The following is a 21393-nucleotide window of genomic DNA, read 5'->3' on the forward strand; positions in this document are numbered from 1 at the left end:
AGCCCCTGAGTGCTGAGATCTGAGACAGTACAGCTGGCAGTATTTTAACATCAAAAACTTCCTCCTTAACCTGCATTCCAGTTACGGCTGTGTATCTGCTGGGTCATCCTGACCCCTGGGTCTGCTGCTGCTGCTCCCTCTTAAGTTATTTTGTTTCAGAAATCAGGTTCCTCATTTTCTGCCCCCAGGGTGTACCGGTGTCTTAGCTGTTGCTGAGGTAAAACACCGTGACAGGGGCAACTTGTAGAAGGAAGGGTTTGCATGTGCTGTGGTTATCCTATAATACCCAGAGCAATAAGGGCCCGTGACCCTCATGGAGGGAGCATCATGGACCCTCATGGAGGGAGCATCATGGACCCTCATGGAGGGAGCATCATGGACCCTCATGGAGGGAGCATCATGGACCATCATGGAGGGAGCATCATGGACCATCATGGAGGGAGCATCATGGACCATCATGGAGGGAGCATGGCAGCAGGAGGGCAGGCATGGCGCTGGAGCAGTGGCTGAGAGCTCACATCTGCTTCACAAACAGGAGGTAGAGAACAGACTGGGAATGGCCTGCCAGCCCCAGTGACACACCTCCTCCAACAAGGCTCCACCTCCTAGTCTTTCCCAAACAGTTCCACCAGGGGACAAAGTATTCATAATCAGTTCAATTCCCCCATGACTGTTCACAGCTGCCTGTAACTCCAGTCCGGGGCATCTGATGTCCTTTTCTGGCCTCTTCTGGCACCAGGCACACACATTCATACACACACACACACACACACACACACACACAAGTAAACATGCATGTACACATATGTACACACATGCATACACACATCACACACATACATATACATACACACATGCATACACATATGTGCACATACACTTATGTACACCACACACACACACACACACGTTGCACAGAGGCACAAGCAGGCAAAACGCCCATACATGTGAAATTTTTAAACATTAAAAAATGGAGTAAGGCAGACAGACAGACATACAGTGGACTATAAGAAAGCCTGATAAGTATGATTCTGCCCAGTTAAACATACAAATCCATGTATAATGATGCATACTAGGTAATGCTGCACACATATGTATGCATCTTCCTCCTCAGAGCTTGGCTCTGCTCTCTGTAGTCAAGGAGCATACACTGTCTTGTGGGAGATCGAGAACTTCACTTCTTTAACTCAATGCAATCATTTTAGGACCTATCTATGCTGTCTAGTACACAAACTGATAGTTCATTTCCCTCTGACACCCTGTTTTGAGACACTGACTCTGGATAGCCTCAGATTCACTATATAGAGCAGGCTGGCCTTGAACTCACAGAGATCCACCTGCCTCTGCCTCGTTCAGCCTTTTTATTGCCAAGTAATATTCCATTGGTTGCGTGCCTTAGCAGCTCTTGTGGAAATGTGTATTATTTCCGGGCTTTAGCCATTGTGGTTAAGGCAGGAATTACCAGTCAGTCACATGTCAACTTGTATTTGGTTGTATGCATGCACATTTCTGGGATGCATGCCCGGGAACTGAATAGGGGTCTCACAGAAGTTGAGTCTTGAAGCTGTTGAACTTCAAGGAGCTGCCAAGCTCTTTGCTGTGCCCGTTCCATTTCCCCGTGGTTGTTCTGCATTCGCGGATGCAGGATTTGGTCTTTCCTCAGACCAGCTACTCTGACAGGGTGTGGTGGAGTCACAGTTATTTTAATCCCTTTAAATCGTTAAATTTCTTCTGAGGGAACATCCACTCATTTGCATGCTTGCTCATTTATATCAGGTTGATTTTTTTGTTTTGTTTTTCTGAGACAGGGTCCCATGTAGCCCAGGCTGGCCCTCAACTTTCTACATAGCTGAGGATGTCCTTGAATTTCAGATCCTTCTGCCTCTGCCTCATAAGTTTTTAGATTGGCGGTCTCTTTAAGTTTTATGTGTGGGTAAGGGGTTGTCTGTCTGTGTGTGTGCACGCGCGTGTGCATCATGGTACATGCCTGGTGCCCTCTGAGGCCAGAAGACGGTGGCGGGTCCCCTGAGACTGAAGTTACAGTGGCGAGCCACCCTGTGGGAACTTGGGCCCTCACCCAGATGGGCAGGTGTCCTTCACACTCCCATCTGCAGCCCTTGCTTGGTGATTTCTCATTCTTGAGTTGTAAGGAGCCACCTTCATGTTGGACTCAGGCTTCAGTCGTTGGCGATCTATCTGCCACCTGTTGCCTCAGGTTGGGGCACATCCTTCACCCTCGAGTTCCAATGGCGAAAGGGAAGTTTTGATGTCCATGGCTCACTTTTCCTGTGAGGCTCCTTGTCTGTGCTCCCGTGGGTTGTGTGGAGGTCAGAGTCAATGCTGACAGTCAGCCTGGACTAGTTTCTATTTCATGTTTCAGTACTGGGTCTCAATGGCAGCTTCCAGGGGTCTGTCTGTCTGTCTGTCTCTGCTGCCCCTCAGGGCTAAGGCTATCGTTGTGTTGCTGGCCTGGATGCTACAGGGGTCCTGGAAATCTGAGTTCATGTCATCACGTAGTTTAGCGACTGAGCTATCCCACCAGCCCTGTGTGTTTCTCCCATGACAGATGTCTTTGTTTAATCCCTGGGTGTGGGGTAGGGGGATGGGGGTGGGGTGGGGGGTGAGGGTGGGGGTGGGGTGGGGTGGGGGGATGGGGTGGGGGTGGTAAAGACTTTCTGTAGTTTTCTTTGAGACTTTCTATGCTTCTGTATTTTAAGTCTATGATGCACCTTAGTTAAGTCTACAGCGCATCTCAAATTATTTTCTGTGCGGTGTTGGAGGACTGCAAGCCGCTTTCTCTGAGCCAGCAATTAAACATGAGAAATATTGAAGATACGAGCAGGAAATGAGGACATAAGCGTAGAATGGTTTTCTAGTGGTTAGAGAGGAAATGGGAGCCTTAAATAAAAGATAATTGAATCGCGTTGAAAACTCCTATGTTTAAGTGAATCAGACTCCGAGCCTCTCACCAACCTTATAGGAAGGCAGATTCCAAAGTCTCAGCACGGCAGGTGAGGCAAGAATTGAGAGTCGAACGGAATCCGGGCTAGGCTGGTACTTACTGTGGTCGGCGTCTAGAACATTCCTGAACAGTCTCTCTGGAAGGTGTCAGGATGGTCCGTGAGCCAGTCATAGCACGTGAGACACTGAATCAGACTCCTTAGTTCCTCAAAAAGAAGAAAAGATTCTGTCTCCCGAAGGCAGCCAATCAGCACACAGTCCATGCCTTGTTGAGCTCTGTCCCTTCCTTGAGACAGTTTCTGACTGGGAACTTTTAAACCTGCCCTGTTTGAAAAGTTCATCACTAGTTTGTTGGGGGAGGGAGGAATATGGTGTTTTTCTTTCTCTCCATCCAATGTGAAAGGCTGTGGCTGAGATCCAGGGAGGACCCGATTGAAGTGAAGGAGGAACCCAGAGTCTGGGACAGTTCTTACGTCCCAGTGGTCGGTCGAGGGCTGAAGGCCATGGTGGTCAAGGGAGAGCACAGGTGTTCACACTAATAGTGTATAAGTGGACTCTGCAGGTGGAGAAGTCAAGGAAACTCCATCAGGCAGACCCCGAGGGATCCAAGTGTCTTAAGATTGCATGTAGGAGCTGAAGGTGACTTTCTAGAAGAAAAACCTGGTAGGGCAGGTTGGGGCCTAAGATTAGGCAGGTTTTTCTTTGTTGTTTGTTTGTTTGATTTTTTGTTTTTTGTTTTCCACACCAGAATCTTGATACAGTGTAGAAAAGTATCGACAAGTTGAGTTCAGTCAAGTTTCAAAGATTAATGCCCTTCAAAGACATCAGGCGATTTCAAGAAAAACTCTGAACTTCAAGAAACTATTTCAATGGCGGTCATGGTTTTCTTTCTAGTTGCTGTGAGGAAATACTCCACAAAAGCAACTCTGGGAAGAAAGGTTTAACTCTTTTAAGTCTGGGTTACAGCCTTCCTGCAGAGTAGTCAAGGCAGCAGGATACTGGAGCAGCTGTGGCTCCACTGACAAGAATGACAAGAACGGCAAGGACAAATTCTGTGTGCTTTCACACTGCGGCTGGGTCTTCCTGAGTCAGTTAACATAATCAAGATGATTACCCCCCTTTCCAGGGGCCGACCTGATCCAGACAAGCCCTCAGTGATCATCTCCCCCAGGAGAACCTTGACATAGCAGCAGTAAAAATAGATGATAAGGGTCCTGAGTACATAAAGAACTAAGTAATAAGATACCTCCTCAGAGTGGGCAAAACATCTGGAGGTATTTCATCCCAGAAGACGCACCATCAACAGATACAGAACTTACCATGTTTAGGTCTGCTCTGCCTAACTTTTTTGTGTTTGTGGTGTTGGCACCATGTAGAAAGCGTGCATGTGTTCTGGAATCACGGGCAGGTGACTCATATGTTATCTGCAGTCCGTGGAATTCCCCTCAGCAGTGCACATGCACCCAGACACGAAGACCATACTGCTCAGTTCCACGTGGAATTTCTAGAGGTCACAAGGTCCAACGATACCTGGCTGATGGGTGGCTAGCCTGTGCTGGGAACTGACTTAGATCTCTGATGAGCACAGGGATCCTCTTCACACACAACAAAAGTGTTTTAGGATGGGTCAAGGTGTGCTTATTAAATGTCATACAAGTCAGGCAGGTGAGATGGCTCAGCAGGGAAAGGTGTTTCCTGCCAAGCTAGGTGACGTGAGATTGAGCCTTGGAACCCACACTGTAGAAAGAGAAAACTAACTCCCCGTGGTTTGTCCTCTGAAACAGAAATCAAAGTCAGGGTAATCTACTTAAACAGACCCACATACATAGTTATGGTCAGTACAAGTTGTCCACATACTTCAATTAAAAGCAAAGATTGACAAAGGGAATCAAGGTCCAACTGTGTGCTGTAAGCCAGAAACTCAACTCATGCACATAGGAAACACAGTATCTACTTTGCAGATCCTACCCAGACAGCAGCCAAGATAAACTTGCTACAACTTGGTCAGGGTTTAATGAAACGGCAGAAGAAACAAGCCTGAGATAGACATCAGGAGGAAAAGCTTCACCATGATGGGGGGTGGGGTGGGGGACTGGGGGTTTGGAGGGTTGGGGCTGGGGAGTGTCCCTCATCACCAAGCCATAACACCCCCCCCCCAGCCACAAGACAGACAATGCAGGTGGTATCGAGAGCAGACACAGAGTCAGGATAAAGTTTGAGAGTTCTGCATTGCCACCCCAGCAACTTACAGAAAAACAAGACAAGGAAACTCGGCGATCCTCAATCTGGAAAAATCTAAGTGGCTCTGCTACTCATCCTGACCCAGTGAGCCTTTACCAGTTTGTTCTTCCGGTATCTACACGTGCATTCCACTCACACACGCGCACAGAAGACTCACAAATGAACCGCATGCCAGGAGTGAAGCAGAGGTGGACGAATCTAGAAAGAATGGAAGCGTTTGGTGCGTGCTTTCCAGCTACTGTGGAATTAAGCCAGAATCAATAACTGGCAGGTACCTGACATCTCCAAGAACTCAGAAGCAAGCAACGTGCCCGTAAATAAATTGCAGAGCGGGGAGCGAGCATCGAGGGAAATTAAAAAGTCACGTGAGTGGGGAGAAAATCCAGGTGGGTGTGTCAAGAGCGGTGGGATGCAGTTACGTCAGTGCCCACAGGAAACTCAGTAACTGCCAAGCTACTTCTGAAGGAATTGGCCAGGAAAGGAGCAACGAAACCGGACCACGTGGCGCTTCCTCGAGGGGCCGGGTGGAGCAAACACAGACCTGTGCTGTTGGCTCTGCAGAGGCTCCCTAGTGACTCAGTGGGGACCGATGATGGTCTCATCACACGGCAGTGAACTGTTAGGGATGGTACGGAAGACCTTTGCCTTTTACCCAGACGTCAGCCTGCAGTGAACACTCTTCCAGACAGGAGAGCTGCAGCTCGGACACGTCTCCTCTTTTGAAAGAACCATTTTGTCATTTTAAGTGCGTGCATCTGTGTGTGGGTCTAATTGGATACCCTGGAACTGGAGGACAGGCGTTTGTGAGGCACCGATACGGGGCTTGTCAACAGAACCCAGGTCGTCTGCAAGAGCAGCCGGTGCTCTAACCACTGAGTCGTTTCCCCAGCCCCTGAAGCTCTGAAACTTCTAAAGGGAAACATGAATGGCCTTGGAGGTCTGAAGAGGGCAAGGCACAGACTGCCCATCAAAGGAATGGTCAATAAATTAGATGTCACCAGCAAAGTCCGTGTCAGAAGGACGACATGAGAAACAGAGACGATGCTAGGGCCAGTTGGGGGAGGTGTAGGCATAAACTTTCGCAACCTACTTTTAATAAGGGTTCGATTTCTCCTCTAGCCTACCACCCAGCAGAGGTAGTGGAAGAGAAAAGTTATCAGGATATAGGGAAGTGGACCTGCTCAGCAGTAGTTCTTTGGGGGTGAGCTCGATCTTCTTTGACAGCAGTTCAGTCCCGTAGCAAACACCAAACACGACTCAGCAGCTGCAGACGGGTCCTCTAGGCAGGAAGACACCAGGCAGCTGTAGTTCTTCAGTCCTGAAGAAACCATCCGGCTCACCAACCAGCCTGAGGAGAGGCTGCTGAAGCGACAGGCTGCCACAGGAACCTCGAGAGCAGTCCTTGGGCTAGGTTTCCTCAATGGTGGTGTCATCGAAAGCTGAGATCTACATAAGGCAAACCAATACATGTGTGTCTTTATCAAAGAAGAGCAAAGGGGAGCAAACCAATGCTCAGTGCTCGGCTCCTGCTGTCTGTGGGGTCATAGTTACACTCCCTCATCATGGGTCCTTTCATGTGTCTGCAGTAATCAAAACATTCTTTCATCTGTGTATTTTTGTTTGTTTTTCGTGACAGGGTTTCTCTGTGTAGCCGTGGCTGTCCTGGAACTCACTCTGTAGACCAGGCTGACCTCGAACTCAGAAATCCACCTGCCTCTGCCTCCTAAGTGCTGGGATTACAGGTGTGCACCACACCTGCCCAGCTCACCTGTGTCTTCTTTAGGAAAACATTCTTTCACGTGCCTGTTTTGCAAGACATCCTTTCATCTGTGTGCTCCAGCAAAACATCATTTGACATACCTGACTTTCGAAAGAAACTAGAAGTTTTCACTTTAGGGGAGACCATAGAGTTATATAGACATCTGATAGCATTTTCTTACAGGCTATTTGAAGGAGCCTTATACTCAATAGCCAGGCAAACAGCCCAGTGAGGAAGCAGGCTATTTGACGAAGTTCCTCACTAAAGCAGATGTATTGATCTCAGTCAGCACATACAGACACGCTCAGCATTGCTGCTTATGAGGGAAATGAGAAACAGCATCTTCCACACACAGCAAGGTGTCTAAAGGTTAGAGGGGAGGAGCTAAGTGTTGGCGGGGAGAGGGGCGGATTGAAACATCACAGGCAGTCAGTGTGGTCGTGAGGCTACGGGGGCATTTGGGACTGTGGGGTTCATGGCTTTCCTTGACGGATGGTAGGATTTACCATGCGACCGGCTCTCACCCCTCAGTATTTCCCCATTAGAGGTGACAACATGTGTTCTTAAAATGCCAGGGACATGGATATTTAAGGCACTTTCATTCATAATGATCCCAAACTGGTGGCGAGACAGATGTCCACAAACAAATGAAGGGATCAGCATGGCCTGGGTTATTCCTGCAGCAACAGAAGCCGGGCTGGGGGAAGGCTAAGGATATAGCCTCTGGGCTAAAGAGAAAAGCAAGTGCACGAGACAGCCCTGCATGTAGGCTGACGTGGACCACAATCTTGACCTGCAGCGCGTGACCTGTACGGTTCCCAGCTGCCTGAACTTCAGAATCTGGGGAGGCCTTTTGCTCTTCTATGGCTGATGGAAACTGTTAGGACAGGGGCTTACAGGGTGTGTGTACACATGCAAGACTCACTCAACAGTGCTACCAAGATATGCATTTAATTATGACTTAGAGGGCTGGAGAGATGGCTCAGCAGTTAAGAGCACTGACTGCTCTTCCAAAGGTCCTGAATTCAAATCCCAGCAACCACAGGGTGGCTCACAACCATCTGTAATGGGATCCAATACACTCTTCTGGTGTGTCTGAAGACAGCAAGAGTGTACCCACATATAATAAATAAATAAATCTTAAAAATATTATGACTTATATATAAAAAATATTTATTTTATGTATGAGTACACTTCAGACACACCAGAAGAGGGCATCGGATCCCGTTACAGATGGTTATGAGTCACCATGTGGTTGCTGGGATTTGAACTCAGGACCTCTGGAAAAGCAATCAGTGCTCTTCACTGCTGAGCCATCTGACAAGCCTTGCTGACAATGGGAATTACAACCCCAAGCTCGCAAAGTGAAGGAGGATTGATTCCCACACATTCTACCCCGTTGTCCACACTTGCACCGCGGGTACCGGCACACTTAAGTGTCAAGTGTGGCAGTAGCTTGCACGCTCACCGTCGGTGGCTCGCACGCACACTTGCATTCCACTCTAGCTGAGTTGGTGCTCTGAGGCTCACTTGAAACGCCACCTTTCTCCATTTCCCGCCTTTCTCCGACCGTTTGTATCACACTTCACGGCTCTGTGCGCGCACTGCCTGCTTTCTGAGCTCACTGACCCTGCACCGCACCTGCACGTGGCCGTCCTTTTATGCTCAGCTCCGGAATCTTGCTTCTCCTCCTTCAGAAGCCCACTGGCTGCCCTGCATTCTGCGTTGTTTTATATAAATTGCTTCTTGTCTCTGCATCCTGTGATAGTCCCCCGCGGGGTCCTGATGGGCTCAGATGGACTTCGTAATGAAATTTGGCAAGTCTTTGAGCGTTTTTAATGCCCAATCTCTCCGTTCATAACCATTTCTTCACTCTTTAGTCTTTTCCTCTCTGTGATTTGTAATTCCCCCTGTAAATGTCTCGTGCATAATTTTGGAAGGTTTTAATTTTGAGGCATTTCAGGGTTTTTTATTTTATCGTAACTACATTCTTTTCTTTTAATCACGTTTTGAATTGGTGGTGCACCGAAGTGATTTCAAAACACCAATCCTGTACCTGGGGGGAGGGGGGTCTTTCGCTTTTGTTTTAGGAAGAGATTGATAAGGAGGATTCTCTGTGAATGCATGCCTGGGCTGTGGGGAGAATGCATATGGTATGCGTGTGTGTGCTCAGGGCCATGTGTGTAGTATACAGGCAGCTATGTGCGTATCTGAGGCTGTGTGCAGGGAATGTGTCCATGCATGGGGTCATGTGTCGGGTATGGGTGTGGTGTGTGTGTACATGTATGTAATGGTATGAGATATGTATATAGATATGTATGCATGGGCCTGTGTGTAGAATAAGTGTGCTTGTATAGGGTAGTATGTCTGCATAAATATGACTGTGTGGAGAATACGTGTTTATACATGGGGTCATGTGGTGTGTGGTGTTTGTGTGTGTGTGCACATGTATGCATGTGTACACACATGGGGCTGTGTGTGAGGTATGCATGTTCACATGCTCATGCACACTTTAGAGAGAGGTGATACTGAGGGTAAGCGTTGGCATCTTCATGTGGTACTCTGAAATGGATTTGCCACATTTAGAGTTGGCCCCAGGTCCTGAAAGAGGGTGGGTGGTGTCTGGAGTGTCTGCCTTGTCCACTGCCAGACCCTGGACAGCTCCTGAAGTCCTGGGTAGCCCTGGGAGGACTCTCTCAGACAGCTGATGTCCTTGGGGGGCAGTGGCCATCTCTTCCTCCCTCCATAGATCAAGGTTACTCACGTTGCACGTTTAACACAGTCTTTAAAATCTGATACTGTATTCCTGTTGCCGTAACGGAATGCCGGAGAGAACCAGGTGAAGCAGGGAAGGGCTCAGCTCATGGTTTGAGGGTGCCGTCCATCACGGTGGGGACAACGTGGCAACAGGAGGCTTCTGGATGTAGTTGCAGGAACATGAAGGTAGCTCACAACTAGGTGGGTCAGAAAGCATCAGTGGGACTTCTCTGGCCTGTAGGTCACAGCTCCTCCAAATTCCTTTGCAAAGTGGGTCAGCAGCCTAAGAGGGGCATGGCCAGGCAGTTACAGCCATGCCCCTGTCTCAGCAGCAGTCCTCTGCTTCACTTGCTCCTTTGGGTCTGTGTGACCATTTATATAGCAAGAGGGGGTGGGGCTTTGTGTTGATTTATATATAGTTTGAAGGTTGTGCTGGATAGTTTTATGTCAACTTGACACAAGATAGGAGGGAAGTCCACTGAGAAGATGCTTCTAGAAGATCTGACACATCCTTAATTAGCAATTGATGGGGGAGAGCCCAGCCCATTATGGGTGTGGCCATCCCTGGGCTGGTGGTCCTGGGTTCTATAAGAAAGCAAGCAGAGAAGCCATGGGGAGCAAGCCAGTCAGCAGCACCCCTCCATGGCCTCTGCATCAGCTCCCGCCTCCAGGTTCCTGCTCTGTTTGAGTTCCTGTCCTGACTTCCTTCAATGATGGTCTACTGTGTTAGTGACGCTTTCTGTAGCTGTAAGGAGACACCCGAGGACCCAGGCTGCTCTTAATAAGGAGAACATTTAACTGGGACTGACTTATGGGTTCAGAGTTCAGTCCATTATCGTCATGGTGGGAAGCATGGCGGCGTGCAGGCAGACGTGGTGCTGGAGAAGGAGCTGAGAGTGCTGCCTCTGGCTCAGCAGGCGGCAGGAAGAGAGAGATCCTGGGCTTGGCTTGAGCCTCTGAGACCCCCTCAAAGCCCACGCCCAGTGACACACTTCCTCCAACAAGGCCACACCTCCTAATAGTGTTACACCCTAAGCATTCACACTTGAGTCTATGGGGTTATGCTGATGCAAACCACCACAACTCTGATGTGGAAGTGTGAACCAAGTAAATCTCCTCAACCTATGCTTGGCCATGGTGTTCATCGCAGCAATAGTAACTCTGACCAGGGTAAAGGGTGTCACAGCCAGGAAGGCATGGTGGCAGGCGAGGTTTGTGGGTGTGGCTGCCAGAGCTTGAGACTGCTTGCTCAAGTCTGCATCAAAGACACACACAACCAAAGAAAAAAACCCAAACCAAACAACGACACTTGAGATCTGTCAGTAAGTGAGGCTCCCAGCAACCCGCTTCCTCAGCCTCGTCCCATCTCCAGGACGGTCCCCAGCACAGTCAACTCTGGAGCACATGGAGGGCTGTGTGCACCTGTGCCCTCACAGCTACTTTTATCTTGCAGTATCCGGAGTGTGATGCAGAGGTATCTGGCAGAAAGAAACGAAATAACCTTTGACAAGATTTTCAACCAGAAAATCGGTGAGTCCTGCTTCTTCATCCGGAACTGTCACGGCAGCAGAGGTATCGGGTGATGTCACCGTGACCTAGTCTACCCTATGGGAAGGATGTGTTATTTTATGTCCCAGAAAGAGCCCTCGCCCTCACCTGGAACCACTCCTGTTCTCAGTGAGAATGCACCCAGAAGCCTCAGGCTTGCTTTTTGTGCCTGAGCTTTTAGACTTTTCTGGATATTTCTCAGAAAGAAAGAGAGAGAGAGAGAGAGAGAGAGAGAGAGAGAGAGAGAGAGAGAGAGAGAGAGAGAGAGAGAAGGGGAGGGGAAGGAGAGGGGAAGGGGAGGGGAGGGGAGGGAGAGAGTCACTGTGCATGGACCCTGTGATCTCTCTGTGTCAGGCTATTCCTCAGAGAGTGAGTCCCCACCCCCACCCCATGGAGCCTGTGATGCCCGTGTCTCACCTCTTTCACTGACAATGGCTTTCATTTCATCCGCTGCCACATGTGTTAGCAGTTCATTCCGTGTCGGTGGTATGTATGGACACACCACGCTTTGATTATTCATACATGAGGTGATAGATGGTTGGATTATCTCTATGTTTTGTCCATTCTGAACAAAGGTGCTGTGGCCTGTGAATAATTACAAACTACTCTGTGTCTCTTTCTTTGGTCTCTGTCTTAGCATCTCTCTCTGTCTCTCTCTGTCTCTGTCTCTCTGTCTGTCTCTCTGTCTCTCTGTCTGTCTCTGTCTCTGTCTTTCTCTGTTTTGTCTCTGTCTGTCTGTCTGTCTCTGTCTCTCTCTCTGTCTCTCTGTCTCTCTCATATTTCCCTTTCACTTTAACCTCTGAGGAAAGCTCCAGACTCCCTCTAAAGTCCCTGCATGGCTGCTCGTGCCGCCGGGAGCTCTGCTTTCCCCTGGCTGCTGCCTGCTAGCAGCCATCTCGTGAGTTTGAGGTAGCGTCTCATTGTGGATTTTACTTCTCTTTCTCTCACTGTTAGTGGTATTGAGGGTGTTTGTGTAATTAACTGTAATTTCTAGATGGCGTTGGATAAATGTGTGTTTACATAGCTTCCCCTTTAGGGCTCACGTCACCTGTGTCGTTGACAACAGCACGATTGAGAATGCTCTCTTGTAGTCAATAGCTTCCTTCCCATTTTACTGGTGGCATTTCTGCCCAAAACCTTTTAATACTAAAGCTAAGTCCAGTTGGTACATTTTCTCTGTAATCCTAGCTTGGAGTCATATTTAAGATATTGTTTGCCCAATGAGTTCATAACAACTTTCTTGTAAAGGTTTCAGCTTTTTCTCTTAGTATCTGGTTTATTGGGTAATTTTTTCTAATCTATGGTATTGAGGTCTAAATTAGTGGGGCTGCTTTAATTGTATAAATTATTTTACATTTATTTATGTGTTTGTGTGTTGATGGGACACACATGCACTCCAAGAATCACACGAGAGGTCAAAGGGCAACTTCCTGGAGTTGGTTCTCACTTCCATGTGGCCTCTGGGGCTGAACTCAGGCTGTCAGGCTTAGCTGAAATCACCTTTACCAGCTGAGCCCTCTCACCGGCCCCTTCCCCTCTTGAATGCTTTACATGGTCTTTTCCCCATTGGATTGTCTTTGGTAATCTTTGCTGAAAGCTGACTGACTCTAGAACTGGCTTAGTTGGGCCTCTGGTGTTGTCTGTCTACCCTGTGTCTGCGTAGACTCAAGATTTAGAGCAACATTTGGACTGGGAAATAAAAGTCCCCACCATGTTCTGTTTGTTTGTTTTAAGGCTGCTTGGAGTTGCTCTGGACTCTGCATTTCTGTGTGAGGTTTCATTATTTTAGCAAACGCTTTCCAGTTTTCCCTGGGTCTGTGGTAGCGACCCTTGAATCTGTGCTGCCGGGAACCACCGTTTGACTCTGTCGGTGAACGGCCTCTGCTGCTTCAGGTGCTCAGGCACTGCCGCCGGCCTTTTCCAGTCTTCAGTGAGTTTATTCCTAAGCAAGGAGACCCTGTCTGTGGTCTGCAGCTGGACCTGTTTTCTTGGTTTCAGTTTTTATTGCTCATGGCTGGGATGTGGAAATAATGGTGTGTTCTACAGCTAGCTCCTGGCATCTGAACTAGGTTATTAGTTCTAGTAAAGTGTGTGTGTGTGTGTACTTGTAGGTGTGTGTGTGTGGTCTGTATGTGTATATATGCACCTGTGTGTGGTCTGTATGTATATATACGCACCTGTGTGCATGTTTATGTGTATAAACCAGTGTGTGTGTGTGTGTGTGTGTGTGTGTGCCTATGTGTAGCAGTTCAGGCTCCTCTGTGTATGTGTGCTGCTATGTCTATGGTACAGTTGTGGTCTGTATGTATGTGTATGTACCTGTGTGCATGTTTGTGTGTGTATACTGTGTGTGTGTGTGTTTGTGCATGTGCATGTGTGTGTGTATGTGTGCCTGTGTCTGGCTGTTCAGTCTCCTCTGTGCGTGTTTGTGTTTATGGGTGCATGTTTATATACCTGTGGGCATGTGGGTATTGTCTGTATGTGTGTGAATGCACCTGTGTGTGTGCACCTGTGTACAAGTCTGCATGTATGTGCTTGTTTGTGGCTGTTCACTCTCCTCGTGTGTGTATTGGTATGTCTGTGGTACAGTCGTGGTATGCATATGTGTGAGTGTAAGTGCATGTATACATATGCAAGCCTTAGGCTAGTCTACTTCCTGCCTGAGTGATCGGTTTTACTTTTTTGGTCTAATTTTTTTGTCTGTGTTGATTTCATTTTTCACATTAATTCTTAATTTTAATGGTTCTCTCAATTGTTTATAGCAGCATGATTTAAAATAATGTTTATCTAGAAAGAATACAACAAATTGCATTTGATCCTGGAGGCCCAGGCATAAGAATTAGGCTCACCCCGAGGTTAGAGAACAATAGCATGTGTTTCCTGATAAAACAACAACAAAAGACCATGTGGGCGACAGGCCACGGTCTCACAACATCCTTTTGTAAAAGAGGGCATTGCTGAGAGCTCCCTGCAGAGACAGATTCATCCCGGGCCTTATTCTAGTAAGTGTGATGGCCACACAGGACCGCTGGCACACTAGAACCTATAGGCAATGCCAAATAAGATATTCTAGGGACGCTGGTTTGACTCAGTGGGTAGAGCACTTGCCTCTAATGCATGAAGCCCTGGGTTTGATCCCCAGCTCTGCACAAACTGGGTGTAGTGGCTCACACCTATTGTCTGCTCATAATCCCAGCACTCAGGAGGTGAAGGAACAGAAGTTGAGGGATATCCTTGGCTACACAGTGAGCTTTGGGCTGGCTTGGGCTACCTGAGACCCTATATGCAAAGAAAGAGAACAGCTTAGGATTCCTTGTTGTTGATCTCGACGGGCAAAGCTGCCAATCTGTTTCATGGTTCATAGGTGACTGTTTGCCAGGCTTTGTGCCTTAAAGCAGAATAGATGTGTAGGATCTGTAGGCACTTACAGCTGGGCAGCCTCTGTCCGGGGGCAGCTGGGCAATCTACTTGCAGTCCTAGAGTGGGTTGTGTATCTGTGACATCCTGCCTCCCCATTCTCCCTGGACTGGCCCTCTCCTGTTGGTTCCCCCACCCCCACCCCATGCCATCAGCAGAGCGTCCTCTGGCCCAGAACCACACCACCAGAGAGGAGACACTAGGGTCCTGCTTTGATTCAGCCTCAAGAACTCTGGCTTTGGACGGCCTCTCCTGGGAGGGGAGAGTTTTGAGTTTCCCTGAAGTCAGGGATGGACACTGAGCTAATTGGATTTTCAGTGGAAAGGGCTACAGGGCAGCAGGCAGGTGAGCCTGGGGCACTGGGCTGGTCAGTCACAGACCACAGCTTTCACTTTGGATAAAGAAGCTGCCACACTGACAGGAAACATGAAACAGGAGGGAGACAAGCGTGAAGTTGTCTTGGCAGCCATTCTGTCAACCTGGGGTCAGATAGGGAACGTCTGTCTGCCCCACCCCACATCCTCTGCACCCCTGGGGACTGTGGATGGATCAGCGGCCTGAGGTGAAAACCTACGAAAGGGCATAATGAATCATCTCACAGGGAAACTCGCTGTCTCCTTGTTAAGCAGTTACTCAGATTCTACAAGTGAGCATGCTTGTCACTGCCCAGAGGGAGGTTGGGGAAAGGCCCAATTTATTGAGTCATGAATCTACTATGCTCTGCCTCCTTGTCCCTGAAACGTCCCTAGGCTCCTGACCTTTGACCCATGACTCACAGGCTGACAGAATTACCTGTGTTGTATTTTTTTTTTTTTTTTTTTAGGAAGACTTTCCTCTCCTATGAGCAGCTCTGCAGGGGGTCAGGCTACAGCTGCATGCTCAGTCCCCCCTCCCCCCACTGCCAGGCCCCATTTGTAGCTCACTCCCCAGGGAACTGTGCTGTTTATGTGACCTCCACCACTGAGCTAACCTCAGCCACCATCTCCTCTCTCCATATACAGCCCAACTAGCAAACAACACATACAGTCGTGCATCTGGAGGACTGAGGCCGAGGCTCATTTGGTAGACCGGTTGCCTTCAATGCAGAAACTTTCATGTGACCTCCCCCCCCCCCACACACACACACATACACACAGAGCCATAGGAACACACAGGGTACCCAAACCTATGCTTAGTACCTGTAATGCATAGGCATGTACAGGCACATGCGTACACACGTGTATACATGTGCCGAGCACACACAATGCACTTCCAGGCAGAGGCTCTGCACAGCACTCATGGGTGACCTGCACATACAACTCACACACATGTATTCAGCATAGTGAATACACACAGGTACATGTGCACACATGCACTCACGCCTCTGGTTCTTTGCTCTGCTTCCTGTGGTTGTCGATGACTCTTCTGGACCCCAGCCACTCGGGACAGACTGGCTGTGATTGACAGATTGCTACCCGGCCTATGGTTATCCTTCTCTGTGCCTTCTGTAACCTCCATCATGATCCCTGTCCAGGATGTCTCGGGGCTCTCGAACTGGGGTTTCTACCCTTTCCTTCCCTTCCTAACTGTCCAGACAAGTGACATCATATAGGCTCCTTTTATGACCCTGAGTGGGCAGAGATCTCCCGCATTCCGTGACTCAGGCCAGAGAAGGAGGCTCTGTGACTTTGTTCTTTCTCTTCTGTCTCACTGTTCACCTCTGCCCCCTCTGGATTCTTCCCTTCCTTTCTCCCGCCACTGGAGGAATGTCCCCATGTCAGTCCCCGGCAGCACTCAGCTCACAACCTCATGCCTGGGGTTAAAACAGTTCCTGTCCACCAGGGCAGCTTCTACACCTGTGGGCTCAGGAAGCTGCAGACCTGGAAAGTGCCAGAGCAAATCACAGCTGTGCTGAGCGCTGCAGACTTTTCCTGGTCCATGTTCCCTGAATGGCTGCTGCAGCACTGCCGTCTTCTCAGCATTCCACACTGGGAATGATGGGGGTTGGGAGGATGAGAGGATGATGGGAGCACAGGAGAATGGGAGATGGGTGGAAGGATGATGGGAGGATGATGGGAGGATGTGAGGATTGATGGGAGGATGGTGGGAACATGGGAGGATGATGTGAAGATGGATGTAAGGATGGATGGGAAGATGATGGGAGCATGGGTGGTTGGGATGATGATGTAAGGATGATGGGAGGATGGGTGGGAGGATGATGGGAGCACGGGGCGATGGGATGGTGATGTGAGGATGGATGTGAGGGTGGATGGGAGGATGGATGGGAGGATGATGGGAGCACGAGAGGATGGGATGGTGATGTGAGGATGGATGTGAGGGTGGATGGGAGGATGGATGGGAGGATGATGGGAGCACGAGAGGATGGGATGGTGATGTGAGGATGGATGTGAGGGTGGATAGGAGGATGGGTGGGAGGATGATGGGAGCACGGGAGGATGGGATGATGATGTGAAGATGGATGTAAGGATGGATGGGAGGATGATGGGAGCACAGGAAGATGGGATGATGGGTGGGAAGATGATGGGAGCATGGGAGGATGGGAGGATAGGTGAAAGGATGGGAGGATGGGTGGGAGGATGATGGGAGCACGGGAGGATGGGATGGTGATGTGAGGATGGATGTGAGGGTGGATGGGAGGATGGATGGGAGGATGATGGAAGCCTGGGTGTTTGAGATGATGATGTAAGGATGATGGGAGGATGGATGGGAAGATGGATTGATGGATAGGAGGATGATGGGAGAATGAAGGGATGATGGATGGGAGGATGATGGGAGGATGGATGAGATGATGGATGGGATGATAGATGGGAGATGATGGGAGGATGGGATAACGAATAAGATGGTGGGAAAATGACGTAGATTCGGATGATGGAAGGATGGAAGGATGGATGGGAGGACAGAGTGGTGATGAGAAGATGAGTGGGTGGCAGTGTGGTCAGAAAGATCCTCACTGTATAAAACAGGGAGAGGGCGACAGTGGAGCAGCCTTCAACCACGCCATTCTGTAGAACGTGATGCTAGCACAGGGAAGAGGCACACGGAGCCGGCATGCTGATTTGGCACAGGACAACAGGTTTTAACTTATTCCCACCCCCAACCCATCTCAAGACATTTCTGTCCTCTCTCCCCAAATGGCAGAGACCTGACTGCAACCCCCATCGAATTGGTTTAGGATGCAGACCTTTATTTAATGAATAATTTGGGGTTTCAGGCTGCCCTCTTTTCTCTGGTCTCAGAAGAGGGCAAGTGTGTGGATGCATGTATCCAGGTTCCGTACAAGCAAGACATCTTATACAAGGGCCGTGGACACCTCAGGACTGGTACCGGGGTACCAGGGATGTCCACATGTGAGGGACAATGTCTCAGATGAACAATCAGTTCATTGAAGTGTCCACAGCCCTTCCTTTCTGAAGCATCCACTGGCACTTTTGACACTTATTGTGGAGAACACAGTTTGCTCGCGCGCGCACATGCTTCTGATGTTCCTTGGGACTGATGGTGAAGGAACTGAATTCCCAAATTTCAGCCTAGCTCGGGGCAGAGTGTTCTGGAGGTGTCTTGGCTCAAATATCTTCCAGCTTTGGACTTGCAAGCTGAATCTTCATATCTTATAAAAAAAACCCAATTGCCCACTTTATTAAAATTATTCCCCACAGGCCTTTTGGCCGTTGGAAGCCTCTGGCAAACACGATACTGTCCAACTGATAAATATCAAATGTGGGTTTCCTGCAAATGGGTCCCTTGGCTGCTGGATGTAGCAGCTCTAACAGCACACTGGAGACTCTGCAGTGTGGCGGTGTGGCGGTGTGGCGGTGTGGCAGATCAGCCCTTCCACCCTCCACTCCCCTGCAGGGACTTGCTCTTCTGAGCTGAAGGCACCTGTAGTGGAAAGTCCTGTGTCAGAGCCTATACTGTTCTCTCTGGGGCCTATGCACACATCTCTTCCCCTAGAACCGTCCATGACTGTTCATGGCCACACTGATATTTCCATATCTCTGACTTGGGGACAAAGAGGAGAAGAAGGGTGAGCCCCTATCCTCACATGATTCTGACCAGGTAAAAGGCAAACGGAAGCAAATGGTGGCTGCTTACACAATGAGGTGGGGAAACTCCCTAAACAGGGTCCTAGCTGCCAGGGCCAAAGCCATGTGGTCAAGGAAACATGAGAGGTCTCCTGAGCAGTCCAGGACTGTGGGAAGGAGCAGAGATGGACCCATGCATCGACCACATTGATCCAGGGCTTACATAATAGCCCCCTCTGTCATGGTTACCCCACGGGACAGACTGCCATGCTGCTGTGGGGGACTCACATAGCTCTCCATAGCCGGCATAAAGACTCCCAACCCTGTGTGATGCTGCATGTCCACAGTCCCTGCACTGTGAAGGGGGAATGAGGGCAACCCGAATCTTCGTTCCTTTCTCTGTGGCTGTGATAAAAACACTCTGACAAAAGCACTCTAGGGAGGAAGAGTTTGCTCAAGGCTCACTCAGTCTGTCATGGTGCAGAACTCAAGGCAGCAGGAGCCTGAAGCAGCAGATCATGTTGCATCCTCAAGCAGGAAGCAAATAGTGAGGAATGCCGTCTGCTTCTCCACTCAGAGTCCAGGACTGCACCAGGGAATGCTGCCGCCCACAGTGCGTGGGTCTTCCCGCCTCTGTTAACTCAAACAAGACAACCTCTCACAGGCAAGCCTAGAGGGTTGCTTCCTAGGTGACTCCAGATCCTGAGACCTTGTCCTGGGAAGGCTAGGACCTCAGTACAGGGGGATTACAGGCAATGGATGGCTTCTTGGACCTATGAGGGGTCAGTCAGGGGTTGCTGCTTCACGTGAGGCTTACGTGAAGTACCGTGGGCACAGCAATGGCTTGCCAGTTGAAGCTGGAGGGTGGATGGCTGAGGAATGTCTTGTGGAGAACTGGCAGGTGTGGAGGCCAGATGTACAGTAAATACAGTGTGTAAATACAGTATGTAAATATGTTAGGGGGAGCCCATCTGCTGAAATTGGCCAGCCTGGGCAGACAGGATGGGGAGACTGCCCTTCGTGGGGCAAAGCAGGTGTGCACTGTGGGGAAATGTGTGTTTTCTAATGTTTCCAGCAGCATCCATCCCTAGGATCTAGAAATCACCAGGATGTCAGGTATGATGGTTTGTATATGCTTGGCCCAGGGATTAGCACAATTTGGAGGTGTGGCCCTGTTGGAGTAGGTGTGGTCTTGTTGGAGTGGGTGTGGCCTTGTTGGAGGAGGTGTGGCCTTGTTGGAATAGGAGTGTCACTGTGGGTGTGGGCTTTAAGACCCTCATCCTAGCTGCCTGGAAGTCAGTCTTCTGCTAGCAGCCTTCACCTTAAGAGGTAGAACCCTCAGCTCCTCCTGCACTGTGCCTGCCTGGACGCTGCCATGCTCCCGCCTTGATAATAATGGACTGAACTTCTGAACCTGTAAGCCAGCCCCAATTAAATGTTGTCCTTAAAAGAGTTGCCTAGGTCATGGTATCTGTTCACAGCAGTGAAACCCTAACTGAGATATCAGGAAAGACTGGTGGGAAAAGACAGCAGACAGCAGAGGGGCTGCGGCTTCCCAGGTGCCAGAAGGAGGCTGTGTGAGTCCTTAGCACCCCTCCCCCAGGCCGCCTGCCCCTGTACTCTAGGCAGCTGTTGGCTTTCTGGCTCTCTGTAGTTAGTGCTCTGAGGGCTCTCTGGCCATATGTGTAGTATGACACATGCATGGGACACAGGATTGATTCTCTTACTGTCAGGAAATGTGTTTGGAATGTAGTGTCCCTGGGAAGATGTTCGCATGGGACTCAGAGTCAGCACAAAGCACAGAGGGGACACACTCTGCTCACTGGCTGCTCTTGGCTACCTCATGTTGAGGCTGGACCTGCTGGGCGTCCATGGTCTATGACGCCCCTCTGCCTGACGTCCACAGATGCCAGTGTGGGTGGATGTTTCTACACAAGCCTTTGGGTAATATTTGTCTGATGGTTTATTTGAGTATTTCTAGTGCTTCATAAATCATTTGAAATCTGTTTAATTATCAGAGTTTGTGCTATAGAAGAATGTCATGGTTAGTTTTCTGTCAGCTTGACACAAGCTAGGGTCATTTGGAGAGAGGGAACATCGATTGAGAAAACTGTTCCATGAGGTTGTCTCAAGGCAACCCAGCAGGGCATTTTCTTAATAAATGGTTGACAGGGAGAGTTCTGCCCACTGTGGGTGGGGCCAGCCCATTGTGGGTGGGGCCAGCCCATTGTGGGTGGAGTCAGCCCTGGGCTAGTGGTCCTGGGTTCTATAAGAAAGCAGGTTGACCAAGCCATGGGGAGCAAGCCCGTAATCAGCACCCTCCATGAATTGTGCATCAGCTCCTGCCTCCAGGTTCCTGCCCTGCTTGAGTTCCTGTCCTGGCTTCCTCCTGTGGTGGACCGTGATCTGGAAGTGAGAGCCGAAATCAGTCATTGTTTGTGGCGTTTCTCACAGCAGCAGAGACCCTAAGACAGGGGCCTGGGACAGAGAGCTGTGAAGACAGGATTGTAACCCTGAGGGAGCCCGCCGTGCCCTGTGGCTGGAGACTGTCACTGTGCGACAAGACCACTTCCTAATACTGGAAGGAGTCCTCCAGGGATCGGCAGCACTGGGTGCGATTTCCCTGTGGCCGCGCTCTATTCCTCCTGGAATAGCATAGCCTGGCCACCCTGAGTTGAACACTTTCCT

General features: G+C 49.5%; 1 protein-coding gene across 2 annotated transcripts in view; it reads left to right on the top strand.

Annotated features, from left to right (window-relative positions):
• Nucleotides 1–21393, top strand: part of Grk3 (G protein-coupled receptor kinase 3) — a 101407-nt gene that overhangs the window by 18920 nt on the left and 61094 nt on the right. The window contains exon 2 of one of the 2 annotated variants that reach the window (XM_052168950.1): nucleotides 11172–11248. The exons of the other annotated variant lie outside the window; for it this stretch is intronic. Coding sequence (XP_052024910.1) covers nucleotides 11172–11248 — 77 coding nt within the window. The remainder of the gene's footprint in view (nucleotides 1–11171; nucleotides 11249–21393) is intronic. 2 annotated transcript variants of the gene reach the window in all.

The sequence above is a fragment of the Apodemus sylvaticus genome, chromosome 22 (genome assembly GCF_947179515.1).
Source record: "Apodemus sylvaticus chromosome 22, mApoSyl1.1, whole genome shotgun sequence".
Lineage (NCBI taxonomy): Eukaryota > Metazoa > Chordata > Mammalia > Rodentia > Muridae > Apodemus > Apodemus sylvaticus.